At 57.0% G+C, this 20878-nt stretch overlaps 1 protein-coding gene across 2 annotated transcripts in view; it reads right to left on the bottom strand.

Moving 5' to 3' along the window:
• The window catches only part of SLC13A3 (solute carrier family 13 member 3), a 55570-nt gene that overhangs the window by 22920 nt on the left and 11772 nt on the right, over window positions 1-20878 (bottom strand). The window contains exons 2-4 of one of the 2 annotated variants that reach the window (XM_002721218.6): window positions 15670-15935; window positions 14245-14408; window positions 4403-4469 (exon numbers count right to left, since the gene is read on the bottom strand). In XM_002721218.6, coding sequence (XP_002721264.1) covers window positions 4403-4469; window positions 14245-14408; window positions 15670-15935 — 497 coding nt within the window. The remainder of the gene's footprint in view (window positions 1-4402; window positions 4470-14244; window positions 14409-15669; window positions 15936-20878) is intronic. The other variant, XM_051844967.3, reaches the window with a different exon arrangement.

Raw genomic sequence — 20878 nt, 5'->3', positions numbered from 1 at the left:
CGATGATGAAGCCATTGCTTGGGATGCCTGCGGCGCAGCGTGGCTCCACACTGTAGCTCGCGCAGGCCCTGGGAGGAAGCAGTGACGCCTCCGAAGGCTGAGTCCCTGCCACCCACACGGGAGGCCCAGACCGAGTTCCTGGCTCCTAACTCTCAGGTCTGACTGTTGCAGACATTGGGGAGTGAACCAGCGGAAGGGAGATGGATCTCTCTCTCTCTCTCTCTGCCTTTCAAAATAATAACATTTTTTAATTTTTAGAAAAGATTTATTTATTTATTGAAAGGCAGAGTTACAGAGAGGCAGAGGCAGAGAGGGAGAGAGAGGTCTTCCATCCGCTGGTTCGCTCCCCAGATGGCTGCCACGGCCGGAGCTGTGCCCATCCAAAGCCAAGAGCCTCTTTCTGGGTCTCCCACATGGGTGCAGGATCCCAAGGACTTGGGCTATCTTCTACTGCTTTCCCAGGCCATAGCAGAGAGCTGGATTGGAAGTGGAGCAGCCGGGACTAGAACCAGCACCCATTTGGGATGTCGGCACTGCAGGCAGTGGCTTTACCCGCTATACCACAGCACTGGCCCGATAAATAATATTTTTAAATGATGATTTAGATAGGTGGTTATTAAGATGAGAGATGTCCCTCATACAAAGTAGAGTGAGCAAGCAGGTAACTATTTAGGCTTTTGCTGTTGGAAGTTCACCTATGCCACGTCCTCATGTGGACGATTTCATGGACACACGGGCGGTACGAAAGTCTCCCGCCATCTGCACCAAGTCGTTTGGTGCTCTTCTCTGGGATGCAGTTACGGATTTCCCCCCCTCTTTCCTCCTTATTTGCATGTTCTGGGCTGTTTTCCTCGTGGGGTAATAGGGTTTGGGAAAGGACGAGATGCAGGGTGCTCACTGTATAATTAAAAGAGGACACTGACACGAACAGCTACATTGAAAAGACCAACAACACACTTCCCCAGGCGGAGCAGCTTACAGAACCGCACACGTGGCGCTACCAATTGCTTATTTTCAAAAATGCATTTGTGACTTCTGGGAGACGTGGGGAAACAGTCGAGAATGGTTTTCCCTTAACTGCTCTAATCTCTCTGGAAGTGAGAGGCTGGGAACAGCCTTTTTGTTTAAGGGCACTTTTTGATGGTGCTATGAGAAACGCTTACACGCAAGTAAAACTAGAGTAGCCCTCTGTGATGTCGCGAGTTTCTCAGTTAGCTTGACTGCCCCATCATCTCACAGGGCACATGGATCTCAAACACCCTGCGAACACCTTCAAATATATCCAATGTTTTCTCATCAATTACACCTCAGTAAATCTGGAAAAGAAATTAGAAATTTCAAAAAGAACAGCTCCTATGCAGCAAGACCATATTTTAAATTTTTAGAGAACTTATTTATTTATTTTGCAAGTCAGAGTTACAGAGAGAGAATCTTCCATCCACTGGTTCACGCCCCAGATGGCTGCAATGGCCGGCACTGGGCCAGGCTGAAGCCAGGAGCCAGGAGCCTCACCCAGGTCCCCCACGTGAGTGGCAGGGGCCCAGATACTTGGACCATCTTCTGCTGCTTTCCCAGGCCGTTATCTGGGAGAGCTGGATCGGAAATGGACAGCAGAGACTTGAAATGGCTCCCATATGGGATGCTGGTGGTGCAGGCAGCAGCCTTACCCACTATGCCACAATGCCAGCCCCTAACTTATGTTTTAAATAAAAAAACATTTTTTTCTTGAAGAATGAGAGGTCACTCAAATAGCCCCTGGCCTGAATTACGGCATAAAGGACTTGTTCCCCAGAGGGCACGGGGACACATTCTGGGGTCCGAGGACTTGGTTTCCAGCGTGACCATAAGTCAAAGTCCAGAACCCAGTGGCACAGTCTGACTTCTCCAGGGTGAGAGACCCCAGCAGGAACTGTGGCCTCCCTCAGACCTGGGGACCGCAACCAGCCTGAGCCTCAGATGGAGGACCAGAGAGGAGACAGAGCCCATGTCTGGCCAGTGTAACCCCTTCTTCATCCAGGGGGAGAAACCGGGGCCCAGAGAGGGGGAGGGGTTTGCATCCAAGGGATGTGGACTCCCAGAGGGTGGGGCCTGGGTTTTCCAACAGACCCAGCATCAGCTCTGCACGGCGAGGGTATGGGATGCACGCCCAGGCGGCACACACGCTCCGGGCGGGGCCAGGCACAGAGCCCACGTCTCAGTCGGGCTCGGAGCCCCTGCACACTTCCAAGAAGAAACACAGGCCGTGGAAGGGAACAGACCTGAGATCATGCCCCTCCTCTGCGGACACCCTCCAGCTGCTCTCGCCTCATCCAGAGTCAAAGCTCCAGGGCCAGGGTTGCAGCGCAGCCGGGTAAAGACGCTGCTGCAATGCCAGCATCCCACCTGAGTGCCGGTTCGAGTCCCGCTGCTTTGCTTCCAATCCAGCTCCCTGCTAATGGCCTGGAAAGGCAGCAGAGGTTGGCCCAAATGCTTGGGCCCCTGCCACCCACATGGGAGACCCGGATGGAGTTCCTGGCTCTTGGCTTTTTTGGCCTGGCCCAGCTCTGGACATGGTAAGTATTTGAGGAGTGAATGAGTGGATGGAAGAGTTCTCTTTTTGTCTGCCTCTCCCTATCTCTATCACTGTGCCTTTCAAATAATAAACAAATACAAATTTTTAAAGATTTATTTATTTGAAAGGCAGAGATACAGGGAGGAAGGAGGGGGGAGAGAGAGGGAGGGGAGGAGGGAGGGAGGGAGGGAGAGAAAGGAGAGAGAGATAAATCTTCCATCCACTGGTTCAGTGTCCAAATGGCCATAATGGCCACAGGTGGGCCAAGCCAAAGCCAGGAGCCTGGAGCTTCTTTCAGGTCTCCCACATGGGTACAGGGCCCAAGCACTTGCCCCAACTTCTACTGGCTTTCCCAGGCCATAAAGAGAGATGGATCAGAAGTGGAGTGGCCAGAACTTGAACCAGTGCCCACATGGGATTCCAGCACCGCAGGCAGACTCTTAACCTTCTGTGCCACAGCACTGGCTCCTAAATAAATATTTTTAAAAAACAAAGTTTGTGCAGCCGGCGCCGCGGCTCACTAGGCTAATCCTCCGCCTTGTGGCACCGGCATACTGGGTTCTAGTCCCTGTCGGGGCGCCGGATTCTGTCCCGCTTGCCCCTCTTCCAGGCCAGCTCTCTGCTGTGGCCAGGGAGTGCAGTGGAGGATGGCCCAAGTCCTTGGGCCCTGCACCCCATGGGAGATCAGGAGAAGCACCTGGCTCCTGCCATGGGATCAGCGCGGTGCGCCGGCCACAGCGCGCCAGCCGCGGCAGCCATTGGAGGGTGAACCAACGGCAAAGGAAGACCTTTCTCTCTGTCTCTCTCTCTCACTGTCCACTCTGCCTGTCAAAAAAAAAAAAAAAAAAAAAAAAAAAAGTTTGTGCCCATGTTGTGGAGTAGCAGGTAAAGTCATTGCCTGTGATGCCAGCATCCCATATGGACTCTGGTTCTAGTCCCGGCTGCTCCACTTCTGACCCAGCTCCTTGGGTTGGGAAAAGCAGCAGAAGATGACCCAAGTGCTTGGGCTCCTGCACCCATGTGGGAGACCTGGATGAAGCTCCCGGTTCCTGGCTTTGGCCTGGCCCAGCCCCAGCCATTGTGGCCACAGGGAGCGTAAACCAGCGGATGGAAGATCTGCTTTCTCTCTCTATCCTTCTCTCTCTGTAACTCTTTCAAAATAAACTAAGAAATCTTAAAAAAAGATTTAAAAAAAATCACCACCAAATGGCAATAACATAGCCTTAGCACCTTGGGCCTGGGCAAATTGCTGCATCAATACTGTCAGGGAAGATTCCGAAACAACCCCATCCGCTGGGCTCCTAGACCGTGTCCGGCTGGTGAGTGAGGACCAACAGAGGCTCAGAGTGGCCAGGGGTTCATCCAAGTCACACAGGAAGTGGCAAAGCCACCGTCCCAAGTCAGGTTTGTGTGACTCCCAACTTCACGCCCTTGACTTTGCTACCCTGATGAGCAGGATACGCATGGCTGAGTGTGCTGTGTGTGGACCACATTCTATGCCATGTGGATGGGAAGGGCCACTACGCCTGCACAGGACACACATGACCCTCGCCTGTCCCTCCTGCTCAGTGACCATGTGACCCACACTCTCCTGCTCTCCATAGCCCCTCCCTTCAGGAGCTCCCCAGCTCCTAGGGGCTGAGTGTGCGCACCTCCCCTACCCACAGCTGCCTTTATAGAAAGAGGCCATCCAAGTCCACACCGAAGCCACGGGCAAGGACAGTGGAGACAGGCACTGGGCTGCTCGGGAGGACCTGGGGATGGGAGGGGACGGCTGGCAGCACTGGATTCTCATTCGCCGTCCCCTTGCGTCCAGCACAGGCTCCTCTGGGAGTGTCCCTGGGAACTTACTCTTCTGTGCTGGCGAGAAATTGCATCTCCGTGGGCACAGTGTGCAGGCCGTTCCTCCGCGCCGCAGCTAGGAGGCAAACACGAGGTCTTTAGTGCAGTGTCGCGAGTGGGACAGCAGCGTCCTATTCTCACGTCGTCCACCAAGTACGCGTCTCCTCGCTGCCCAGGAGCCTGCGCCGTTCACCGATTAAAGCAGCGAGAGGAAGAGGAAGAGGAAGGAAGGGGGAGGGGAGAATGGAGAAAGAGAGGGAGGGAGGGGAGAGGCGGGGAGGGGAGGGAAGGGAAGAGGGAAGGGGGAAAGAAGGCAGGCAGGCCCTCACCATTGCACCCTGCTGTCCCACCACCCATCTCTGCAGATGGCACCAGAGGGCAGGGCGTTAGCCACGGCAGCTCCACAGGCCATAACTCAGCCTGGGCTTGCCTGAGCAGCCATCACCAAAGGGTGACTTGGGAAAGGCCAGCTACGGATGGTAACGGGTCAGCAATGGGTGGGTGACCCCAATCACCCACCGCTCACCCAAACGCTATGTATCAAGCACCTACTATGAGCTGTGAACTATGAGCTCAGGGTACTAAGTGCACAACATAGAACAAGGGCCCCTCTCCCACGGAGGTTATGTTCTAGAAAACAAGAACATTTCAGGCAGCCACGGATGTTACGGAGGGAGCAAAACGGGGCGAAGTGAGGAAAGAGAGGGCCAAGCTGCAGGGGAGCAGGTGGGCTGATGTGTTCCGGGGAATGCGAGGGCGGCTGCCCAGGCTGGGGCAGGGGTCGCAGAGACACTGAGCAAGCATGGGAGGTGGTTATGTTTCAGGTCCTCTTCTGAGATAAGAGCCTGGTGCCGCTCTGGTACTGTGCTCTCGGCCCACGAACCTGGCCAGCATCTGCCCGTCAGCAAATCTTTCCGAGACACTTCCAGTGTGCCTGGCACTGAGTGCTAGGACACGGCCCCCACGTCCTGGGAAGTCCCTGTCTGGTCGAGGGGACAGGTCGTGGTAGCTGGGGTCTACCAGGGGAGGGTTGATGTGGAGAACCAGAAAGCAGGGAGGGCACAGTCATTCTAGGGTGAGACACTCTTCAGCAAAGTCCCCCGTTGAACAGGCACCCAAAGAAGGCAAAGGGGAGACCAGGCAGGTACCTGGGGCCGTGAAGAGCAGGTGCAAGGGCCCTGAGGTGGGCGTGTGCCTGGTGCTAGGGATGCAGAAGGCCAGCAGGGCTGGAGGGAGGAAGAGAGTGAGAGGAGGTGTGTGACAGAGATGGCGATGGGGTAGGGGTGGCAGGAAGGGGAGTGGACCGCATAGGGGTCTGGGGAGTGGACCGCGCAGGGGTCTCTGGGCTCACAGTGAGGACTTGGGCTTCTCCTTTGAGCCAGTCAGAGTCAGGCAGTGTTTGTGCCGGAGGGGGTCAGGTGACGACCTGACTTTCGTTTTGGAGTTGCCCCTCTGCTTCCCAGGGGCCTCTGACAATGTTTGGGGGATAAGAGAAAAGGGATGAACTCGAAGTCCCTCCAGCCGGAACCACTTTGAAGGGCCGAGGCTGTCTGTGTGGCTGCTCGGCGGCCTGTGTTCCCATTACAGCTCCATCACGTACTCGGGGCCCTTGGGTCAGTGGCTTCCAACAGAGGCCGGTGCTGTCCCCGGGAGGCAAGGAGCAATGTCCGCAGACAATGTCCCTGGTTATTACCAAGAGGGAAGCTGGCGCTGCTGCTGGCACCTGCTGGCTAGAGACCAGGATGCGGCTGAACACCCTACAACCGACAAAGAGCCATCCCCATCCAAAGTGCCAATAGGGCTCCAGCCGAGGGGCTGGGCATAGAGGCCCCGTTCTTTAAATCCTAACATGGAAGGAATGACTCTCCTCGGGAAGAATTCACTCGGGAATGGAAGAGTTAACTTAGGCAGGGAGCAGCAAACCCGCTGTGTAAGAGCCAGAGAGCAAAGCGTTGAGGCTTTGGGAGCCCAAGGGTCTCAGTTGCATCCACACAGCTCTGCCATTGTGCAGGAAAGCCACCGAGGGTGGCCACACTGTTATCTTTGGACGCTGACATCTGACTTTGATGTGGCACAAAAGAGTTCTTTTGATCTATTTACAAATATTGACAATGTATCCTTAGCTCACACAGGGCACCAGAGCGGAGAGCTGGGTGATCAGGTGGCCCTGGTGCACCAACCCCCAAGGCAAAGATCTTCACAGGGGGTCCAGCAGGAGCAGGGGGTCAGGAAGGCTGGCGACCCTCACAGAGAGCTCCAAGGTGGCCCCTGATGCCTTGGCTGGAGTGACGCGCATGGCCAGGCTGGGTGGCCCTCCTGGTGGGCCTCCGCCATCCATCAGGACACCCACCCAGGGAGGGTCACTCTGTGGCTGTGGGAAAACCGGACAAAGCAAGGCCATCTCACAGGCTCGGCCAAGTGCAAGGTCACTCTGCCACCAAACACCGAGCGGCCCTTGCTTGCTGACAGGGTGACCGCTGCTTCTGGGTCCAGCCCCAGGGCAGCCTCAGGTGGCCGATGGCAGTAAACCTGAATGCGGCGTGGCTTCCTCAGGCCCCATCCCCCAGATGACCACCTGCGAGCGTGCATCCGCTCGTGGGTTCTCTGCCACCCCCTCTGACTGGGGCATCAGGGGAGTGTCTGGGGTCTGCTCCTGGGCCTCAGCCAGAGGGCCCGGTCCTCCTAAAGGACCTCTGTCAGGAAAAAGAACCCTGTGAGTTTCCCTTTCTACCAGGGTTCCCCTTCACCGTGGTGGTCGGGCCCCCAGCCTAGGCCCCTTCCCTGCCAACCCCCACTTCGCCCTGCCCAAGGCTGTTCCTCCCCTGTGCATATTAGGAGAGAACAGGACCCCAGGGCCACTGGCGATCCCTTACAGTGCCTCAATCTCCCCTGTTGACCCCCAGTGGGGGTCTGAAGGGTGCGCATCAAGTCAGCTCCCCCGGGCTGCGGGTAACAAAGGTGGTGGGAGGCACGGGGCCAAGTGCAGGGCAGTGAAGCGGGCAGTGGGGGATGTTAACCAGACGCTGACGGGGGTAGGAGCAAAGTCACTCTGCAGGGGACGGCCAGGCAGGGGAGCTCCGACCCAGTGCCCCCAGCCCCCGCCGTGGCCAGCGCACTCTGTACCTGCCCTCCCGGGGCCCTGCCCACGGCCACACACAGCATCAGGCCCTGGAGTGCCCGGGGCCCCGCTGAGAGTCTGTTTCCTGGTTCTGCCATGCGCGAGGGCGCCCCTATCTGAAACGTCCTGCAGCACAGGCCTGAAGTCACAGCTGGGGCTCAGGTCCCCAGCGGCTGCCCAGGCCCGGGGTGGGGACTGGGGGCATGTGCACCCACGTTTTCCCTGGTCCCCCCGGGCTTCTCCCACTCCCTTGCAGGACCTCCCACTCGGGGCTGGCATCTGAGCCGAGCCAAGAGCCTGGCAACAAGGCTGCCGTGCTGTAGCCAGGGCGGAGGCTGAGGCGTGCCGGGACTGACAGCGGCGTGCGCTTTGGCGGGAGGACCACGAGGGCCCCGCTTCCCCTCCGTGCACATCAGTCACGGGAGAGGATTTCAGAGCAGGCACGAGGTGGCTCTCGTGATGACAAAGAGAAGGAAGACGAAATTGGAAATAAGAAGATAGGAAGACCGTGGGGTGAGCACTTGTAGCCATTCCCCCAGGTCCACTCGGTGGCCCAGGAGGCCCCATGCAGACACAGCATGGGCCACAGTCTCCCACGGGACTGTCCTGGGCCCCCAAATCCCTGGTCAGCTGGGAGCTGGGTGCTTACAGAGGGGGGTCCGCAAGTGCTGAGGGAGGGGGCAGCACGGGAGGGCCAGGCAAGGTTCGCTGCCCTCCTCCTTGTATCTAGGGAAACTGAGGCCCAGAACAGCGCGTCATGATTGGGATCCAGGGGACTTTGGGTCGTGGTGGAACTGGGCTCCTACCTAGGGTGGGTTTGGCACATGGAAGGCCCTCATGTCAGATTCTGCACAGAGAGCCGCAGGGAGGGTCCCGAGTGGCCAAGTCAGGCAGGCTAACACCATGACTTCATTCCGTGCCCACAGCCACCTGGGGTGAGGCCTGTTACCCCCAGTTTGTGTCTGAGCACAGTGAGGCTTCTCTTGTCTGTGCATTAGTTCCACGCGTTTATTGAACAACTACTACACGCTGAGCGTGCCTTATGGAAACACCAGAACAATGTGCTGGGAGCCTCTGTCCTACTGCACAGGTGGGGAAGGACTCTCAGCAGGCCGGCGGCAGCACCAGGATGAAGAGCAGGGGGCAGTGGGCAGCACTTAAGCCAACCTAAGAGGCTGCCTGGTGGGCGGGGGCATCTTGGCCATCTCATCAGGAAAGACATGGGTGGCACATTGGCCACCTTTGGGCAGCCAAAAGGAGAGGAAAGAACACAGACTCCAAGGCGAGGTGAGCCTCTTTCTGGCTGAGGGGCATTGGGCAAATCACTACCGCCTGCCTCAGTTTCCTTCCCTGTAAATGCAGTGGTAGCCACGCCTGTCTGCAGGGCTCTTGTTGGGGGGATGCTGCACAGGCCACACCCCCAGACAGGTAAGGGAACTGGACAGAGCAGAGGCCCTCTGGGGTCTTGTCCAATGAGCCCACCCTGCCCCAGCTCCCATCTGTCCAGGCCCCATGGCACAGTGCTCACAAGCCCGGATTCTGGACGACGCAGCTCACGCAGCGTGTTAGTCTGGGCAAATCATCTGCCTCTCTGAACCTCTGTCTCTTCAGTCTGTCAAATAGGGATCGTCACCTTAGTGCAGATAAGGAGGGTGCACGAGTGGAGGTGCGTGACAAATTGAGCCCTGAGGCTGGCATACGGCGGGCGGTCCCCCGGAAATGAAGGCTCGTGTGACCATTGCTGCCCTGGCTGCCACAGATGTCCTTGCAGACCCTGAAGCCCCTGGGAGCCTCCTCGGCCCTTTCCCGGCCCATAAACACGACTTCCACGCCGGCCACCTGGGCAAAGCACAGGAACTAGGGGAAAGGGGACAGCCCTCCTCACACTGGAATCAGCGCTGCTTTAGGAGGCTGATCATTAACCAGTCCCTGCTCTCTGATCCTCAGCCCCTGGAAGCAGGAGTCTGCCACCCACAGCGTGGAGGAGAAAGAGTGGATTCAGCCACACCACCGCCCCTCGGGCAAATCCCCCCCCCCTTTCCTGGGTCTCTCGTTTCTCATCTCTACAAGGGACTTGGCTTTCTTTTCTTTTTCTTTTTTTTTTTTTAATTTTGTTTTTAGACAGGCAGAGTGGACAGTGAGAGAGAGAGACAGAGAGAAAGGTCTTCCTTTTGCCATTGGTTTACCCTCTAATGGCCGCCATGGCCGGCATGCTGCGGCCGGCGCACCGTGCTGATCCGAAGGCAGGAGCCAGGTGCTTATCCTGGTCTCCCATGGGGTGCAGGGCCCAAGCACCTGGGCCATCCTCCACTGCACTCCCTGGCCACAGCAGAGAGCTGGCCTGGAAGAGGGGCAAGTGGGACAGAATCCGGCGCCCCAACCGGGACTAGAACCCGGTGTGCCGGCGCCGCTAGGTGGAGGATTAGCCTAGTGAGCCGCGGCGCTGGCCAGGACTTGGCTTTCAAGCATTTGCTTGGCCATGTTGAAAAAACTGATCTTTTGGCCGGTGCTGCAGCTCACTCGGCTAATCCTCCGCCTAGCGGCGCCGGCACACCGGGTTCTAGTCCCGGTTGGGGCGCCGGATTCTGTCCCGCTTGCCCCTCTTCCAGGCCAGCTCTCTGCTGTGGCCAGGGAGTGCAGTGGAGGATGGCCCAAGTGCTTGGGCCCTGCACCCCATGGGAGACCAGGAAAAGCACCTGGCTCCTGGCTCCTGCCATCGGATCAGCGCGGTGCGCCGGCTGCAGCGCGCTGGCCGTGGCGGCCATTGGAGGGTGAGCCAACGGCAAAGGAAGACCTTTCTCTCTGTCTCTCTCTCTCACTGTCCACTCTGCCTGTCCAAAAAAAAAAAAAAAAAAAAAAAAAAAAACTGATCTTTTGCATGAGATAGAACAGTGGACAGTGAGTACACGGGCTCTGAAGTCAACCTGCCCGAATGGAAGACACTAACTGCCAATCTCCCCACCTCAAAGTGAAGTCAAGGCCAGCTCGTCTCATTCGGGACCTTCGGGAGAGTCCTGGCATAAAGTGCTCCGCAAGCAGCCCTCCATGTAACTTAGAACCCCAGTGCACTGCACAGATACAGTGCGGTTGATACAGGGGTAGGATAGAGTCCCAGCTGCTTGCTTGGAGCCCCAAGACTTGGAGGAAACAGTTCAAAAGCCAACGTGGCTGACGCCGTAGAGCAGGCGGGTGCCCGACGGTACATGAGCTGTGTCCGGCCCACTGCTTGGTTTCGGAGAGCCTGCCAACTCAGAGTGGTCTTGCATTTGCGTGATCGATAGAATACCACTCACGGGTTGTGATGTGAAAGTCACGTGCAATTTCAATTTCAGCACCCATCCTAAAGTGCTACTGGCACACAGCCCCACCCATCGGCACCCTGCTGTCTCCCAGGGCGGGGCCGAGGGATTGCAACGGTGAGGCTGCAAGCCTGAAACAGTGACAGGGCGAGACTGCCGGCCCCTGCTATAGAGCACCCCCCCTTCCACGTGGAGGACTCAGCCCCAGCCCAGACCCTGGCTCTGCTGATTATCAGCAGTGAGATCCTGGACGCACACTTTCCCTTCTCCGAGCTGCATCTGTGGGTGCTGAGAATCACTTCTAGCTTTCAGGGCTGTGCAGAAACAAAATAAGCAGGACCCCAAGTGCATGATGGGAAAATCCGCATGCTGCTGGCAGTGAGTGAGGCTGACTTATGTGGCAGGGGACCAACGCTTATGGTTGTTTGTTTTTTATTTTAAAGTCAGAGATACACAGAGAGAGAAGGAGATGCAGAGAGAGACAGAGAGAGAGAGAGGTCATCCATCCACTAGTGCACTTCCTAATCGGCTGCAATGGCTGGAGCTGCGCCGATCCGAAGCCAGGTCCCTGACTCGGGTGCAGGGGCCCAAGGACTTGAGCCATTTCTACTGCTTTCCTAGGCCACAGCAGAGAGCTGGGTCAGGAGTGGAGCAGCCGGGACTGGAGCCAGCGCTCATGTGGGATGCTGGCACTGCAGGCAGCGGCCTCACCTGCCACACCACAGCGCCGGCCCCAACACTTCCGTTTTAATGGATACATGTTTATTTGGATGCAGATTTTAAAACATGACTAGCTACAACATCCGCCGTTTTGTGGGTGATGCGTGGTTGTTCGCTGGTGGCACACGATGCAGAACTCCTGGATCTACCTTCTGTCTCTCAAGATGCGGCTTCAGCTTTGGGTCCGAGGTGGCTTCCTCGGCTCCTGCCCTCACCCTGCACTCCACCCAATAGGAAGTGCAGAAGCCAGAGTTGCCCACACTGTTTCCACTCCAACCCCATTGGTCAAACATAGTCACCTGACCGCAGCCAACTGCAAGGCAAGATGGGAAAGCTGCCCTTCTGTCTGCACAGCCACATAGGCAGATGCGGGGTTGGATCACTAAAAGACTTTTGCTAAGGCTAAACTAGCAACACATGCCCACATACGTACTGACTTAAAGCTTCTTTTTTTTTTTATTTTTGACAGGCAGAGTGGACAGTGAGAGAGAGAGACAGAGACAAAGGTCTTCCTTTACCATTGGTTCACCCTCCAGTGGCCACTGAGGCTGGCGCACCGCTCTGATCCGAAGCCGGGAGCCAGGTGCTTCCTCCTGGTCTCCCATGGGGTGCAGGGCCCAAGCACTTGGGCCATCCTCCACTGCACTCCCTGGCCACAGCAGAGAGCTGGACTGGAAGAGGGGCAACCGAGACAGAATCTGGCACCCACACCGGGACTAGAACCCGGGGTGCCAGCGCCGCAGGCAGAGGATTAGCCCATTGAGCCGCGGCGCCGGCCTAAAGCTTCCTTTTAAGACATACTAACATAAACCCAAAGTAAGCCATTTTACAGCAGATGTGACGTGGCAGCCTCTTTGCAAACACGAGGAGGCCAAAGAAATCCCGGAGCTGCCTGGAGTCCTACCACTGTGCTCTGAATTGGTCCTGGGACTGCCTTCCTCTGGCTTCGTCACATCTGGGGAAAATAAGCCCCTTTCCTTGAAACCCTTTGTGGCCAAGCACTTGCTGCGGGCAGCTAAAGGAGGCCTCCCTGACACAGCTGCGATTGCAGGCTCCAGAGCCTGGCTCCAGAGTCAGGCCCGGCCGTTCGCCTGCTGTGTGCTATCCGGAAGCCCCTGCCCCTCTCTGCACCCTTACAGAGTCATCTAAGAGCCAGCAGCTACCTGCGCGATGCTTTGCTAAGAACTTGACCCTCCCAGGCCCTTTGTCTATCTGTTTGTTTTAGTCCCACAGAGGGAGCTCCCACTTCCTACTCCCGCTCCTCCTGGAGCAGCCATTTTGACGTTTCGTGTGTAGCTTTTTGATTGTTTATGTTCTTGCAAAATGGTTTGCTGTTTGGAATTTTGGATCTAGGATTGTTCAAGTCTCTTATATAAAATGGCATGGCAGGCTTGGAGTTGTGGTCTAGCCAGTAAAGCTGCCACCTGCAGTGCTGGCATCCAATATGGACACCGGTTTGTGTCCTGGCTGCTGCACTTCTGATTCAGCTCCCTGCTATGCACCTGGGAAGGCAGTGGAGGATGGCCAAGTGCTTGGACCCTGCACCCACGTGGGAGACCTAGAGGAAGCTCCTGGCTCCTGGCTTTGGCCCAACCCAGTGCTGGCTGTTACAGCCATTTGGGGAGTGAACCAGCAGATGGAAGTGCGCTCGCTCCCTCGCTCTCTCTCTCTCTCTCTCTGCCTCTCCCTCTCTCTCTGTAATTCTGTCTTTTAAATAAAGAAGATCTGTTTTTAAAATAGCATGGTTTTTAAATAGCATATAAGCTGCACACATCCTCCTGTACGCATCAATCGTCTCTTACTTACAGTGCCTAACTCAGCTGAAATGCCACATAAAGAGTCGCCACACTATCGGTTAGGAAATCACTACAAAGAAAAAAAGCCTGCGCGTGTTCAGTACAGACCCAGTTGCTTCCAGGTGTTTCCCGTCCACAGCTGGTTGACTCCGTGAACGCAAAGCCCGTGGGTGTGAGGAGCCACTGCATTCAGTTCCCTTGGTACTGCGCTGTCCAGCTCGCTCTGGACCTCTCCCCAGCCCTGCTGGACGGAGCCCATCTGCAGAACCACGTGGGTCACTGACTCTCTTAAGAACAGCATGGTGCTCCATGGCGTGCCTCCAGCCCACCTACCTACACGGTGCCAGCCGGGGAGGCCCCGTGGCCCCGGCCCCTGCGCTACTGAGACTTGCTGTGACCGCCGCCCGTGGGCCTGTCTGAGGAAGCCTCTGACATCTGCACTGGGAGCAGCACTGGGTCCTGGAGTTCGTGCGGACCGGAATCCTGCCGGGTTCCCTTTAGAAGGGCAGACCCGCTGCCAGTGTGTGCGTTCTCGTGGCCCCACTCCTCCAGGACTTCTTTCGCCAGTCTCAGTGTTTCAACTGGTATCTCTCTGGGAATTAGGGATCTTACACATCTTTTCAAATGCTTGGAATAGTCCCTACTTCACAGGGCTATTGTGAGAGTTAAAAGACACACTTGTAAACTGGTGGACTCCTGGCTTGCACATAAGCGCTCAATCAAGGCAGACTGCTAAAAGCCAAGGTAACAGGTAACATGATTTGACTATTACTATTAAGATACCTGGCACATAGCAGGTGCTCAACAGGTGCCATCCCCTTGGCCGTCCCCCACATCCTTGGCCGTCCTCACCCGATCCCCCACAGCAGCTGAGCCGGTCCCAGCCCCTCCAGCCTCCCCCAGCCCCCCTCCACGCACCTGTGTTCTCGTCACTCTCCCGGCCGGGGTCCTTCTGAGCCTCCCTGTTGCCAAAGAGGCTTTTGAGGATGGCGTTGGCGATCGGCAGCATCATGGCGGTGGAGGCCGTGTTGCTCAGCCACATGGACAGGAACGAGGTGGTCACCATCATCCCCAGGATGAGCCTGAGGAACAGGGGGCGTCCCGAGTGGGTGCAGAGCCCTGAGCCCCACAGGGCCTCTGAACGCAGCTTGCCAGCCCCAAGGAACCCCCCCAACTCCGCTGTCTCCCAGACAGGAAGCTGAGACCCAGAGCGGCTGAAGGGGGGACTGGCAACCCAGGCTTATTGTAGATCTGAGCAAAGCTGGGCTTGGTGTGTGTTAGGGAACCAACTGCAAGTGCTCCCGGCTCTGAGGACAGCCCGAGCCGCCATTGTCTCTCCCTGGTCTTAAACCCTCGATGGTACCAATTTCAGAAAGTTGTCGGGGCATTAAGACTCTGCCATCTCGCCCTGATGCCGCCAGCCCCCTCTCCTGCGGCCGCCCGGCTCCCACCAGCTCCCGCCCCCTCTCTGCCAAACCTCTCACTGCTCAGAAACCTGGGTGTCATGAGGCCCACTACTCGTCCTTGGCACCTGCTGTGTTAACGAGGCAGTGCACGAGGGTATAAGTGTAATTTGGGGCACTGCATTTGCAGGGGTGGGGCTTGTTGGAAACCCTATGTGTTGTATTTAGGTATTTACAGACATGATTCTAGGAAGGCCCTTAAGACTCAACAAACTGCCAAAGGGGTTCATGGAACCAAAAAAAAAGAGGGAGATTAAAACAATCTGAGTTGCGCACCCCGTCCTCTGAGAGTAAAAGTCTGAATTCCACAAGACCTCAGGCAGGACTGCACCCTGCCTCCCTCTGTCTCCCACACCATCTTCCCTCCACCCCCATCCCCCCTCCACCTCCATCACCGGGGCAGGTAAATCACAAATCAGGGCAATACGGCCGGCATCTACTGCTCAGGTCTACGTGAGTCTCCTGCCTTCACTTATCCCCCATAATAACGCTTGGAAGCAGGTGCAATGACACTGTCACTTCACAGGCAGAGAGAGGCTCACGTCGGTCTCCAGGACAGGTATCCGAGACTCAGCACGGGGCCGGCGGCCTCCTACTGCTAACACGGCCGCCTCTAAGATTAGGGGACTTGAGTCCCTGACTGTAGCCTGGGGGCGGCTGGGGATTGTCAGATTTCAACTCTCCTCCAGGGGGTTCCTGTGCACCTGGGAGCGCACTTGCCCCAGGTGGGCCTGGCACACAGCTGCTGTTTACGAGAGGGCTGAAGACTGGATAAATGGCAGGTGGCAGGAAGTGGCTGAAGCAGGACAAGCGGGTTTGGGCGGCGAGGGGCGGTCCCCCAGCTCCACCCCGCGGCGCTGGCCCCGCTCCCTGGCCTTACCTGGCCGGCTGGACCCCAACGAGCATCAGGATCTTGAGGGCGATTCTGCGGTGCAGGTTCCACTCCTCGATGGCCGTGGCCATGATCAGACCGCTGAGGAAGAGGAAGTTGGTGTCGAGGAAGTACTGGGGGCAGACCTTGTGGGAGGGCAGGATGCCCATGAAGGGGAAGAGGACGATGGGCAGCAGCGCTGTCACCGACAGGGGCAGGGCCTCCGTGCACCAGTACACGGCCATGAGCAGGATGACAAACAGGCAGCGGCCTTCCTGCAGGGAGACGCACACTCAGAGCGTCCGGGAGCTCGCAAGGAGGGAGGTGGAGCCCTGCGCCACGCCCGCCACGCCCTCTGCTGGGGCCCGCAGGGGAGCGCGCAGGTGGCCGAGGCTCGGGCCTGCAGCGCGTGCCTTCACCCTCCTGAGCCTCATTTTTCTCAACTGTGGGATGGAGGAGCTCTTGCCGTCCCCCTCCTAGGACGCTGGGAAATGAAGTGACTACAAGAAGAAATACTCCATTGTCTTAGAAGTAAGGCCTGAGACAAGGATGAGAATGGAAGATTCTAGAAAGTTCCAGAAGGCTAGTGGGGTAGAGAACGAGCAGGAAGCCAAGACAGAGTGTGTTTAGGGGCGACGGGAGCTCAGTCCTGGTGGGAAGCCCGAGGAGAGAGTGGAACTCGCCTCACGGCTGCCCCGCCAGGCGGCGAGGGAGCTGGAGATCTGTCGGCCTCCCTGGGCCATCAGTGGCCGAGAGCAGCTCCTGGGAACGTGAACTCTGAGCACTCTGGCCTCCCCACATGCAGGCCGAGCACAGCCGTGCAGCCAGAGGAAACATCCCCGCAGAGCACGCGAGACCCGTAGGCAGGCGCGGGCGTGTGCGGGGACGGTGAGCACGGACGGGCACGTGGAGGGAGCACCGGCAGCAACCGCCACATCCCCACGCGTCACCGGCACAAGAGCGCACATGGGCACATCTGCGTGGCTATCAGCTGCCGCCGGCTCCCCGACTGCCGAGCGGATTTCTGGGCTGTGACTACACAGCAAGCAGCCTGTGTGTACTCCTGCTGGTGGATGTTTGGACACGGCGGTCACCAGCGTTGCCGTAGCTCTGCTTTGGGGGTGACCGTGTGGGTCCTTTTGTGCAATGGATCCATTCCATCTGTTCCAATAAATGGGGTGGCGTGGACGTGTCATTAAAACCTGGCCTGGGGCTGCCTTTCAAAGGCTTGGAGTCCTGGGTCTAGGGTCTCCCTCTGCCTCTCTCTCTTCCTCTTTTTTTTTTTTTGACAGGCAGAGAGAAAGGTCTTCCTTTGCCGTTGGTTCACCCTCTAATGGCCGCCATGGCCGGCGCGCTGTGGCCGGCGCACCGCGCTGATCTGATGCCAGGAGCCAGGTACTTATCCTGGTCTCCCATGGGGTGCAAGGCCCAAGCACTTGGGCCATCATCCTCCACTGCACTCCCGGGCCACAGCAGAGAGCTGGCCTGGAAGAGGGGCAACCGGGACAGAATCCGGCGCCCCGACCGGGACTAGAACCCGGTGTGCCGGCGCCGCAAGGCAGAGGATTAGCCTAGTGAGCCGCGGCGCCAGCCTCCTCTTTCTCTTTGTACCCTCTCCTTCCCTCCCTCCCTCCCTACCTCTCTCCCTCCTTCTCCTCTGTTACGCACCCCCTACTTCCTCTCCCCCCCCACCCCATCCCCTGCCTGATGCCATCAACAGCCCTTAGCTCTGGACCGAATGCAAGGGCAGTGCGCGTCCACAAGGGGGCAATCTGGGGAAATGGCAGGGGTTGGGAGTCAGCGGCTCCCCTGGTCACATGGGCTTTGCCAGTAAGTGGGTCATGAACTGGCTTGCTAGGGATTGAAGTAGGGCCCGGGTGACCCCAAGTGGCTTCCCTGCCAGGCTGAGCTTCCTGTGGGCAAATGGCTTCAGATTTGCCGGCTGGGTGCCAGGCATCTGCTGGGGAATTAATAAGTGAAACCCTGCCGGGCCGTGAGGACAGAAGAAACCTTCGGCCTGGCGGACGCCCAGCGGTGAGGCTCAGGAATCCAGCGGGCCAAGGCCCTGCCTCCTGGCCTTTGTACCTGCTGCTCCTCCTGCTGGCCGCCTGACCACGTCTGCCTGGTAGCCCCTTGCTGTTCGGCCTCCCTCCCAAGGCCCCTCATCAGGGTTCTCCCATCCCACGTCAGCTGTGGCCTGCTCCACTCCACCTTGTCTGGCTTCCTAACACAAAGCCACTGCTCACAAGTGGAAGTCTATCATTTGCTTCTTCAGTATTGTCTCTTTCTCCTCCCAGACCTGCATGCAACAGGGCCCTGGCCGGTCTGTGTTCACCTCTATCCTTGGTGTCTCATAGATTTTTATTAAATAAATGAGATGAACCAGGTGTTACAAATCAAATGCAAAGGATAATTCGAGTGAAGAGGCCTGGTGAAAGAAATCACATCATTTTCTCGAGTCAGACTTGCACTTTGGCCAGTGCTGTGAGTATGGAAAGTCATCGTTTTAATAGAGGGAAATGTCCAAGCTTGGTGACCACCTACAGCTGACAAAAGGGTTTCAGGATCATGGGGGCAATAGGGCGGGGTGGGGACTGTGGTGAAGCGGGGAGCACGGGCCCCCCTGAGGACAGCAACTGCCGCTTGGCTCCTGTAATTGTTGTGAGGGCAAAAGTGGGCCCCATAATGTCAGATCGCCTGGTTTTTCAAAAGAAGCTTCGACTTGCGCTTTTATGTGAAATCTTGCAGTTTCAAAGGTTTACTCATTACCAGTAAAGTGTGGGCCAAAATGTCACATCCAGCCCACGGTCATCAATTCATGACCGCGTCTCTAGATGGTCTAGATTGGCGCAGACACGGGCGCCTCTGGTCAGTCATGAAGACCCCCACCTACGCGCACACAGACACATGGTACCGAAGGTGGCAGCTTGGCAGGGATCACAGAACCCTGTATTGGACATCCCTGCTCCACTCGAAAACCACCATTGTGGGGCCGGCGCTGTGGCGTAGCCGGTAAAGATGCTGCCTGCAATGCCAAATCCCATATGGGCCCCAGTTCGAGTCCCAGCTGCCCCTCTTCAGATCCAGCTCTCTGCTATGGTCTGGGAAAGCAGTGGAAGATGGCCCAAGTCCTTAGGCCCCTGCACCCATGTGGGAGACCCAGAAGAAGCTCCTGGCTCCTGGCTTCGGATCGGCACAGCTCCAGCCATTGCAGCCAATCGGGGAGTGAACCAGCAGATGGAAGCCCCCCCCCCACTGTCTCTCCTTCTCTCTGTGTGTAACTCTGACTCTCAAATAAATAAATCTTAAATTTAAAAAAAAAGCCACCATTGTGCAGGTGTAACGTCTGAGGGCTGGAGAAGAGGGGAGAGTTCTTCAGGACCATGGAGAGCACAAGAGATCTCACTGCTCCGGCAACCTGGAGGGAGCCCGGGGTGGGAGGCGGGGTCCAGGCTTTTGCTCCACCCCACAGCCGCGCAGCTCCCCCTGTGCCTCTGGGCCCCGTTCTGTCAGCTCAGCGCTGCCACCCAGCCACACTGAGGCTCCGTCTGCCTGTTTGCAAAACAGAGGCCTCCCTGAGGAAGGGACTGATTAAAGTCTGAGGGTGGCGTCACATGATCCCAAGCCCGTTCCTTTGAATTTTAACTTCTGGAAGTCAGCGGCTGGGGGAGGTGGCGTAGACTCATATTCGGGGTCATCTCAGGGTAACCCTTTGCCTCCTTGTCCAGTCCACAGGCTCCACTTGGAGGGGTGGAGCAGGGAGGGGATCCGAAGGGGGGGTGCCTGGGCAGGTGGAGTAGCAGCCCCGGTGAAGTGTCTCTCACCTCTGCAGCCCGGGAATCAGCGTGACTCAGCTAAAACCTCGGGGGGCGGAGCCAAGGGCCAGGCCTCGTGCAGACTGCAGCCCAAGAACCAGGCGCCACCGCAAGAAGTCTGCACCTCGGGTCCCGCTGAGCCCAGAGGCTGGGTTTAGTAGAACTTGACATGGATGGGGTGGGGTGGCTGAAACGCGAAGTGCCCGACTGTGCAGGAGGGAAAAGAACGCCAAAGAACTCCCTGGGGCTGGGCTGCCCAGACACCGGAGGCTCCAGCCACAAGCAACTGTTCTCATTTAAATGAAGGGAACACTTGCTCAGTGACACCAGCCGCACTTCAAGCAGCACCAGGTGACTGCTGCCTGGTGTTTTGGGCAGAAGAGCGTTAGGACATTTCCATCACAGAAAGTTCCACTGGACAGCGCAGGTCTGGAGGATTCAGGGCTGGAGAAGCTGAGCACGGTGACAAGCCACCGAGAGCTCTGAGCCCGAGTTTGTCCCTCGGCAAAACGGGGAGCAACCGTATTGGGCTGTGCGCATTCCAGGTGGGACGACACCCGATGGGACCTCTCTTGGGGTGAAGCTAGGGATTAGTTGTTACTTCTCTGCACCCTTTATTTTCCAAACTTTGCATCGGCGTGAGCTACGACACAACGTGGGAAGGTCGACTTCACGGCTCCCCCTTTGCCCTGGCCCCCTCCCCGCATCCACGGGCCTGTTCCTTAGAAGGAGGCGTTCTCTGAACACGAGAGCAGCGTGGCTGTGCACCGCTTGGGTCACGCGTTCTTTCTCAGGAATTGGCAGACATGTGTCACTGCAGCCCGGACATCTGAGGCCCTCCGATCTCGTCCGCCTCAGAGTGCACTTGAATTTCTGGCCTGGAGATCCACCAGAATTTTTGCTTAACCTTCAAGTCCATTGACGTCACCACAATACAACTCCGTGTTAACTAGTCTCTGTGTTTTCTTCTGGGGGACCTTATCACTTTAAATCTGCCTACGTTTTACTTTCATTTCAAAGAAGTATTCCTTTATGAGGAGTCTTCAAATAGATCACGGAAAATGCATAGGGTTAAGAAAGTTATGCATGGATTTCAAAAAACATTTTGTACTCAAACCTATATTTTCATTCCATTTTCCTACAGACTTCTTGAAGTGCCCGTGTGTTAAAGTTTCCAACACTGTTTTCAGTTTTGTTGGTCTTTGCTCCTTCAGGAGCACCCGTGTGCACGCGTTGCACTTCCTTTGTCTTCCATATCGGTCACTTTTCATTCTCTTCTTTTCCACCTCATTCTGTGCCGTCTTCTTCAGCCTGGGTATCACGGCCTTGCCCAGGCTTTTCCTGTCTCCCCACGGTGCTCTGTCGCTCACGGCCTTTTGTAATATGGTGGCTTCATTTTTCTC

The sequence above is a fragment of the Oryctolagus cuniculus genome, chromosome 11 (genome assembly GCF_051225735.1).
Source record: "Oryctolagus cuniculus isolate XC-2025 breed Fujian yellow rabbit chromosome 11, ASM5122573v1, whole genome shotgun sequence".
Classification (NCBI taxonomy): Eukaryota; Metazoa; Chordata; class Mammalia; order Lagomorpha; family Leporidae; genus Oryctolagus; species Oryctolagus cuniculus.
This window is presented reverse-complemented; position numbering and strand designations above follow the sequence as displayed.